At 43.9% G+C, this 9,970-nt stretch overlaps 1 protein-coding gene across 1 annotated transcript; it reads right to left on the bottom strand.

The window, feature by feature from the left end:
• Positions 1–7,439: 7,439 nt before the first annotated feature.
• LOC106804378 (uncharacterized mitochondrial protein AtMg00820-like) lies at positions 7,440–7,937 on the bottom strand. Its single transcript, XM_014805346.1, has one exon. It carries the CDS (start codon positions 7,935–7,937, stop codon positions 7,440–7,442), a length of 498 nt encoding a protein of 165 aa, XP_014660832.1.
• Between the last annotated feature and the right edge of the window lie 2,033 nt (positions 7,938–9,970).

The following is a 9,970-nucleotide window of genomic DNA, read 5'->3' as shown; positions in this document are numbered from 1 at the left end:
TAAGCACCGTTATACTCCATTTATGCGTCTCGGGAATGTAGACGCGGTTCTCTGAGAATCGATCGTGTGCCACGCCTTGCCTGTTTCGATCCTCGAGATTTCCCCAGAAGGTTCATGAATCGGTCGAAGTTTTGCCCTCTGGGTTCGGTGTATTGAATACTGATATCGAATTCCCTGAAAGCAGTCGTAGGATTGTTCGTTCCACGAAAGTCCGAGGGACTCCATTCTGCCTACCGGAAGCTCGACTGGGCTTTGACCTGGGTTTCACTTAGTGAACTTGTCAATTGCCCCGAAGTCTCCGATTGAAATCTTCCTTAGCCCAGTAGGCAGTGGCCTATCATGTCAAAGCCCCTCGCAGGCAAAACGGCCATATAGGAGGTATTGTTATTAGCTTGTATGCTGGTACATGCTGCTTATTTAGTGCAAAAATTGAAATCCTTTGCACTTCCGGACTAGATTCTTTAGCATAAGCTAGAGCCATTGGCCTGTAGAAGCCTGCCCGCTAATCTAGAGCCCTTACCAAGTATAGTCTGTGATGATCGTTGTCTTTTCTTTTCGGTAAAGAATTTCTTCTAGGATTTCGTGGCGGGGGGGGGGGGGGGGTGCTGGGGCTGCCTGACCCCTACCCTGCCCATCTACTACATCACAAAGGAGTTTTAGTTTTGCACTCATGGGTGCATAAGCTTTACTCCGCAAAATGGGCAGATGCAAACTGAAACAATTTGGGTGGGATTGGGTATGAGTTTCGGGTCAGCAGACCTTCTATTTTGATCATCAACCTTTGTCCAGAGCTACTTTTCCATCCATGGTCTACATGATTACATACATCATGCATATATGCCTTAAGTCATTGTTTTTAACTAATATAATGGTAGGAAAAGGACACTTATAATACTTTTGGATATATTTTTATAATGACAGGTGTAATATCTAGATACAAATATATGAGTTATTATGTTATTATTAATAATGCTGATGTGGATAATTTAGATGTCAATTAGGTGGTTATTTTTATTATTTTTTTATAATGGTAAAGATGTGTAATTTAGATGAGGTTCCTTTTTTAATTACATTTAGGTAATTTTTAGAAAACATAATAGACATTATGACTATTATTACCAATTTGGATTAGAATCTAACGGATGATGGCCTCTGTTACTGATTTTTGTGAGAATTTAGGATTTTTCTAGCGTGTCTCGTAAGAATTAGATTAGAGGCTCTCTAATTAGTAATAGTGAGGTCGGTTCCAGAATAATCGATAACTTTGACTTCTCTATTTAATTTTTTACCTTCATTTTTCTACGAGCACTTTGATGCTATTTTTACAAATGTCCAGAAGTATAGTACTACTTGATTTTTAAGCACCTTCGATGCTATTTTTCTTGCTTTACCCGGCTAGTTATTTAGAAGAACATTGTTAAATATTTAAGCGAATATTGCTAGTCAAAGCTTGGTCAGTACTAGAGCTAGAGTATTCCGAAACAGGACAGTAGATTCCCGGCCGGGATGGAACCCCGCTAAATAAATGAGGATGGAGTCTCCTTCTCCTTTTGGGAATTAAAGGTGAAGAGACCTTGCCGTGCTGAGATGAGTGGAGTATGTCAGTGGAAGTAGCGTTACCCTTTCAGTTCTACACTTTACTTCTTTTTTTTGGCGAAATGCTAGAGCTGGTACTACGTGGCATGCAGTACGTGTACACGGCGACACAGTACACTTGAGAAGCGACAGCTATAGCGAGGCCTTCAGGAAGACCGCGCCAGCATCCCCGATGTCTCCTCCTCCGCTGAGCGGACGGAAACACAAGGACTTGAGACTACTGCGGCTGACGGACACACCTCGATGTTCAGACCAGCAACAACTTAAGGTCGTGGGCATGTCGATCGCTCGTGTGATCGTGTCTCTGCTTGTGTTCCAGCCACGCCCGCGTCCGTGGGTGCAGATGCAGACACCAGCTGCGTGCTGGGATCAGACGGCTGACCGAACGCCTTTGCAGGCACAGCCCAGGACTCTATCTCCATGAGCATTCCATGTGTATATAATCCAAGATCATGTACGTCCAAGTATACAAGAGGTTTGTTTGATCTGATCAGACATCTATCCGTGGCATTACGAGACTGGAGTCTTCTATGCCTCTTGTTTCCTGCACATTGTGGTTGTTGATGGACGGGCATTATTCGGCGTTCTTCACTATGGTCGATCTGAATTCTGATTCTCTGAATAATACGTACTGCAGATACAGAGCTCTTCAGGCCTTGACAGCAACGCGAAGTCTGATACAGGGATCTTCAGAGCGTTCTTCACTTTGGTCAATCTGAATTCTGATTCTTCAGCTGATAACAAGTTGCTCAAGGAGACACAGCATCCGTACGTGTATACATACAGGGAGCGTTGAATTGGTTTTGCCCCCAGCACCGGTCCTCACCTCCTTTTGGGTGCCGGCTTCCTGTAATCCTGTTCTTTGTCCCACAGTGACAGTGAGAGTGAGAGAGAGCGACGACTGTGCAAGCTGCACTGCATGTCTCTGCATGAGAGAGAGAGAGAGAGAGAGATGATCACAGCAATCAAGAGGAAGGTCCGCATTGCATGGGGAAGGAGCAGAGACCGCTGCGAGACCACGCCACTGCAGCAGACGACGAGAGAGAAACAAGGGAGAAAGCGAGGATTGATGGGTCACCTCAGAGTAGGGCCGGCCTCTCCATGAACAGTGAGGGTTCTGACTCTGCCTGACCGAGGCCCCTTTCCTCCTCGCCTAGTCCGGGGCCTGCCGATCGCTGCTCCGGCCAGAGTCCCAACTGCCCCCTGCACGGCTACATGAATGAGGACCTCCTCCCATGCAACGCTTGGCAGAGTGTGGCTGGCAGTGCTGGTAGCTTCACTGTAGGAGTAGGACGCGGAGCATGTAGCGGCTAGCGGGCTAGCACTACCACCATATCATGAGGTAATCATTCTCGAATTATTGAAAGAAGAATGGGGATTGACTGATCGAGTACTAGTGCACTGCAAGTCTACTGCACATAAAAAAGAGAGGGGGGGCCGGGAGGAAAATATATATATCTTCAAAAAAAAAAATCAAAACTTCTTCATACGATTATTTATAGAGCATGATATCATATCGGTTATTTTGACACCAACATGGTTTCAAACGAAAAATGCTCTACGCTTTTATATAAATTCTGTACGAGGTCATGTGAACAAGTTGTGGTTCTTTAAACATATCTTATGCTAGCTAAAAACTTGCGAACTACAAAGTTTTTTAGATCTTGTCGTGCTCTACAATTTTTCATATAAATTTTATATCCATCCATATGCGCATCAATATTAATTGAGACAACTGTAGCCATTTCAGGTGCATATTATGTAGGTATAGATATATATATATATATATATATATATATATATATATATATATATATATATATCCGGGCAAATGCCTAACTAAAAGGTATAAAATCCTATGGAAATCGGAGGAAGTGAAGCATATGGCCAAACTGTTGTTGTTAGGGGATCCGATATTTTTAGCGCATGGGCTGACGTTGATTAGCTGGGAGCAAAAGCCTTGCTAGGCCTTCCTTCTTCTCTTCTTCAGTCCGGGGCGTGCACATTACTTGCATTGTGAGAATAAGCCCACCGGGCTTCATTTCGATGTGGGCCATGTGGCGATCTGCCAAGTAGCCAAAGTCTTGCTGGGTCCTCCCGCGTTGTTTTTTGCGATCCGGGATGCAAGGATTGATTGTCCATACTCATACATTTATCCTGCTTGCACAAGAAGAATTAGCGGCGTAGGTGCTCCTCCCGGCTGCAATGAAAATTGGGCAGAGCACTCTTAAGTCAGTCCCAAAGAAAGAGTTCCATTTTGCAGCTTTTCGTCATCAGATGAAAAAATAATTGATGGTTTACACAACCTTGTTCTGCAATGCGTATGGTACTATAATCTTATTCATTTAATTCTAGGACAAATACAACTTGAAAACAGTATCCATTGTGTTCCATCCCCCTCCTCTAAAATCTTGCCAAGTTACCAAAAAATGAGAGTGCGTCGTGCAAAATTGCCAACCTGTCTCGAGCAGTTTTCATTGCAAAGGAAAGAGTCATTTTTGAATCCTCCCAAGTTTCTATTGCATCTCCAAAATTAGAAGCATGTACCAGTGATGCATGTCGCCAAATTAATCGATCCCTACTATTTATCCGTGCTGATGTGCGAAAAAATAACAGGACGGTTCTCCGGCGGGGAAAAGCCAGGACAGGCTGAAATACGAGGCCTTTGAAATTTGCCATGGGCTGTATAGGACCTGCGCGTAACAGCCCACGCAACCAGACAGTTCAGGCCCTCGAATTAAGGTGGCCCATTACCAGGCCTAGCTGGAGATGCTCGTCCTCCACTGCCGCCGAATTCGCCAACACCGGTCGCCTTGCCTCTCCTCTAAGACAATGGATGGAATCGATACTGATGACTCAGTATTTATGTTTTGTTCCTTTTGCTTCAGGGTTGAAAAATATGTTTTGTTCCTTTTGCTGCAGGGATGAAAAGCAGAAAACTCGCAAAAGTTGTGGTATGATCATCAGCGAGCTGTCGATTCATCCTTTTTTGAACGTATTTAAATTATCACGATTGCGATTACAATCTCCTTAACTAGGAAACTTCGATCTGGATGATTCATCTCGCGAGGAATCTGTCAGCTTCGGAGATGCCGAGAGAAAACTGCGTCAATTAGTCCTGCCAAGATTATTTCATAGTGTTGTCTCGCTGTATACATTCGATGGTGATTATACAAATTGGCTTCCTGTATTTGCATCTAGTCATCAGTCCGAGCTTTCCACACTTGCATTTAGTCATCAGTTTGGTTATCGACTTTGAGGGAAACTTCGTTGGCATGAACCTGTCTCCTATGGATAACGAAGGGACTCTATTCCTACCGAAGAAAAAAAATTCTCGAGTCATTTGTGCCCTTTAGGATACAGTATGTTTGCTATAATTTCAGTTTTACCTGTTCAAACTTCAAACATGCGTGGGACCAGCATTGCGGCCAGGCAGTCTTCATAACGTTGTTTTCCCAAAACCTGTTGGGTGGGGAGTCAGCCTGTAACTCCCCCAAACAGTTTAGCATTCAAAAATTGATTAGACTGATCTGTCGGAGTCGAGTGAAAAAATGGTACCGGTGTTTACAGTTTTATCGTTGATCCTGAGAAATAAATATGTACAACTGTATTGTTTTACTAGCTTAAATATGTTCCATTACGTTTTCCTTTGGAAACAGTAGCTCTGTGGAACAGCTAGCTGAATTTCCTAAACTCTGCTGTAGGTTTGGAATCAAGCAAGGAAGTGATAACAAAATTGAAAGAAACACAAGTGAGATATGTAAATCTTCCACTGCTTTTGTTCTTAATTCAGAAGGTGAGAGCAGTCACTCGTGAAGACTGCTAATGTGTACTGTTAAGAAATTCATTTCTATTAAGTTTAATGAATGTCTGTAGGTTCTTCACCAGTAGCGCAAGGTTTGTTTCGTGGTACTACCCTCTGTCCATAAACTTATTCTCTATTTCTAACTAGTGCATAGACCAAGAAGACAACCAAATGATTAAACTATCCTCAATTGTTATCTCTTTATTCTCTGTGTATATACATCTGATCAAAAGTAAAAGATGGATGGTGCTTTTCAGTATGGAATACCAATACTTTTTAAAAATACGCCCCACATTTGTGCCAACTATGTGGATATGCTGTATGAGAATCTACTAATCTCCTGTGATGTCCTTCCCACCCCCCAAAAAAAAAGGTAGTGCAAGTGAGCAGAACCTAAATATGATTCAGAGGCCTTCTGTATCCTCATCAAGTGATTCAGAAACTGAAGCATCACAAGGTGAATCAAAGCTGGGTCACTTCTAATGTTGATCATCAATGCTAATATTGTATTATAATGCTATTGAGTCACTAATACATGGTTGTTATGGCTTCGCCTTATTGCACCAGACATCAATGAATTATTGGAGTCCCCTGATTTTTGTCCCTTGCCGGATAATGGTGAGTAATTTTCCTTCAGTTTTGCTAGCCATCAGTTGAGCATGGTCATTAATCACTTCACCTTGTTGCACCAGGATTCACGGTGTTGAAGTTCATGGAAGTGTTGAACCTCTTGCGAGGCCGCTCTGCGTGTTATATAGGGGGCAGAAATAACCTCTGCCGTGGTTTACACGCCACATCTCAACAGCCTGGAGATATCCTATTTACAGCTGTAGAACTACAACTAATCTCGCAAGGTTGTTGAGCTCGTGACAAGATATTGTTACATGTTGTTTAATACCCCTCCTCAATCATAACTTATCTAAGTTAAGATTGTATCTAAAACTTTCTAACTGACGCACCGGAAGTGGTTTAGTGAATCCATCTGCAATTTGATCTGTTGTAGACACAAATTGTATATGTAGAAGCCCTGAGCTACTCTTTCTCGAACAAAAAAAAATCCACCTCTATGTGCTTGGTTCTAACATGAAATACAGGATTAGCCGAAAGGTATGGTGCTCCTAAATTATCACACCAGATTTTCGCATACTTAGGAGCTTTAACCCCGAGTTCACGAAGCAAAGTCTGAACCCACATTACTTCAGCTGTGGCATTAGCCATCGACTTATATTCTGCTTCTGTACTTGACCTTGACACAAGGGCTTGCTTCCTAGCATTCCATGATATAAGATTTGAACCTAGAAACACTGCAAAGCCTCCTGTAGATCTTCTGTCATCAGAGCAATCAGCATCTAAAAAGGTGCTTACCAAGGTAGACAATGACATGTGTATCTTAAGTCCTACACTTGAGGTAGATCTCAAATATCTTAGGATCCGTTTAACAGCACTCCAATGAACTATAGTTGGCATATGCAAGAATTGACACACCTTGTTAACAGCAAACGATATATCCGGACGTGTCAAATTCAAATACTGCAGTGCGCCTAGTATACTCCTATATTGAGTTGCATCAAGCTGTACAAGCGGCTCTCCTGCATGAACAGAAAGCTTCTCTGTACTAGACATAGGTGTATTCATTGCCTTGCAATTAGTCATCCCAACACGATCGTAGATCATATGTGTATTTTTCTTGTGTCAACAAAATGTCGCTGCCTATCTTCTTGACTTCAATGCCGAGAAAGTAATGCAAATCACCAAGGTCTTTTAGGTCAAATTCCTTCTTGAGATCAGCCAACAATGCTACCATGGACTAGCTCGAGGAACTAGCAACAATAATGTTGTCGAAGAGCAAAGACAATTCCTCCCTTGTTGTAGAAGAGCAAAGATACATCTGCTTTGGAAGGTCAAAATCCAAGATCCTGTAGTTTCATGCTAAGCCGAGAATACCAAGCTCGTGGAGCTTGTTTTAAACCATAAAGAGCTTTATCTAACTTGCAAACATGGTGGGGATGATGCTTACTTTCATACCCAGGAGGTTGCCTCATGAACACTTCTTCTTCAAGGACACCATGAAGAAAAATGCATTCTGAACATCTAGTTGGCAAAGACTCCAACCATATGAGACTGCAAGAGATAACATAAGGCGAATGGTAGCTGCTTTGACAACACGGCTAAAAGTATCATCATAATCAATACTGTAATGATGCTTGAAGCCTTTAGCAACTAGACGAGCCTTGTACCGATCAAGCGAGACATTAGACTTCTTCTTAACCTTGTAAACCCACTTGCAATCTATTATGTTCCTCCCTTGTTCTAGCGGTACTAGATGCCATGTCTTCTTGTTCACAAGTGCCATGTACTCAACATCCATAGCTCCTTTCCAATTAACATCCCCCATAGCCTCATCAAGATTGTGAGGTTCAGCAGAGATAGTAGACAGATCATACCTGATCGTACTGTCTGTATATGATTTAGGCTTGCGAATACCATTTTGTGCTCGAGTGTGAGGACGTCTAGCTTCAGGAGCCGCATCCGCCATTGCTTGGACCGCAGGAGCGAACCCCGCATTGGATCCGTCGGGTGGCGCAGGGGATCCGGCGGGAGCGTCAGGAGCTGTCATGGAGGGGCATGTAGAATCCACGCCTCCACCCGTGGGAGGAGCGCACGTGGAAGTCCCGGTGGGAGACGCCCGCTCAGTGGGGCATGTGGCGCCCCGAGGAGCAGCGGGAGACGCCAGACCCAATGATGATGCGGGCGCAGCTGGGGGCTCCGATCCCGAAGACGATTGCCCTGCAGCGCTGAGACGCCCGCTCAGTGGGGCACGTGGTGCCCGGAGGAGCAGCGGGAGACGCCAGACCCAATGATGATGCGGGCGCAGCCGGGGGCTCCGATCCCAAAGATGATTGCCCTGCAGTGCTGGTGCTAGAGCCAAAAGGATCTGCCTTGGATCGTGAGTTTGCCTCCTCCTGAGAAACAACATGAAATATAGGCTTCGGGGCAGCATTTTCCACCGAATTTTGATCAGCTGGAACTGAAAAATCATTAGAACAATTAACCATAGTAGGATTATGCATAGTTGTACCCCTAGGGAAAATATGAGGGGGGCTGAGAAGATCCGGAAGGAGCTCTATTTCCGCTCATAATCTTGCGCTGGCATTGTCATGCAACTCAGACAAAGGGAAAATATCTTCATCAAAGATTACATCACGGGAGATATACACTCGACCCGTGGATATGTCAAGGCACTTGTAGCCTTTGTGCATATCACTATACCCGAGGAAAGCGCATCTCTTTGATCAGAAAGCTAGCTTTCTAGTGTTGTAAGGGCGGAGATTGGGTCAATAGGCACACCCAAACACACGTAGGAAGGAGTAATCAGGCTGTTCATCGAACAATGTGGAGAGAGGTGTAGCATAATGGAGGATTTTGCTAGGAGTATGATTTATAAGATATGTAGTAGCAAGAAAAGCTTCATCCCAAAATTTTAAGGGCATGGATGCATGTGCAAGAAGGGCAAGACCGACTTCAACAATGTGTGTATGCTTGCGTTCTGCTGCACTGTTTTGCTGATGGGCATGAGGACATGAAACTAGATGAGAGATCCCAACACTTTTGAAAAAAGAGTTGAGTCTTTCATATTCCCATCCCCAATCGGTTTGGATGGAGATAATTTTTCTGTTAAAGTCAACAAGCTGCTGGAATTCGTCAAATTTTGCAAAAACTTCAGATTTGTATCGAAGCAAATAGATCCAATCAATGAAACTCACATAATACTTAGTCCTCCCAACGGAGTCAGGAGCGGGTCACCGTACATCTGAAAAGATTAAATCTAAAGGAAATTTGGAAATAATCAAAGACTTGGGTAGGAAAGTCGACGACTCTTGGCTTGTTGGCATGCATCACACACCGACGCAACAGGAGCTTCCCTAGCATAAGGCAGATTATTCTCACTAACAACTTTGTGAACAATGGGAAAAGCAGGGTGACCCAATCTACTGTGCCATCTGGTGGTTGAGGGCCGGACGACACTGAAAGCTTCTTTACTCGACTCAGGAAAGGGATATAGGCCCCCTCTACATCTGCCTTCCAAAAGAGTTGCCTGATCCTTGATCAAGAAAAAGTTTGGATGAAATTCGAAAAAGGCATTATTATCAACAACTTGACAATGAACGGAAATAAGATTTTTTGTAGTCTTAGGAATATGAAGGATATTTTTAAGATGCAAATCATGGCTAGGGGTACGAACAACAGCATGACCAATATGGTTAATGTTCATACCTGCCCCACTTGCAGTGTGAATCTGATCGCCGCCATTATACTTGTCGTGGATGGACAGCTTCTCTAGATTGCTGGTGAGGTGATCGGTGACCCCCGTGTCGGTTTACCAGTTGGTGTTGACACCATATGCATGGGTGGCGGGCTTGACGTTCCTCTCATCTGGAACATAGTCGGCATCAAAGCGGTGCTAGCATTGTGCAGCATTGTGCCCGTCCTTGAGACAGACTTGGCACTTGCCATTGAAGCGAGGCTTTTGTCCACCAGCGTTGGACATGGTGTTACCACGCCTGCGTC

The sequence above is a fragment of the Setaria italica genome, chromosome VI, assembly GCF_000263155.2.
Source record: "Setaria italica strain Yugu1 chromosome VI, Setaria_italica_v2.0, whole genome shotgun sequence".
Taxonomy (NCBI): domain Eukaryota; kingdom Viridiplantae; phylum Streptophyta; class Magnoliopsida; order Poales; family Poaceae; genus Setaria; species Setaria italica.
This window is presented reverse-complemented; position numbering and strand designations above follow the sequence as displayed.

Excerpts from the sequence above, each read along its gene's own strand:
- LOC106804378 (XM_014805346.1), bottom strand. The coding sequence starts at position 7,937 with ATGGCGGATGCGGCTCCTGAAGCTAGACGTCCTCACACTCGAGCACAA.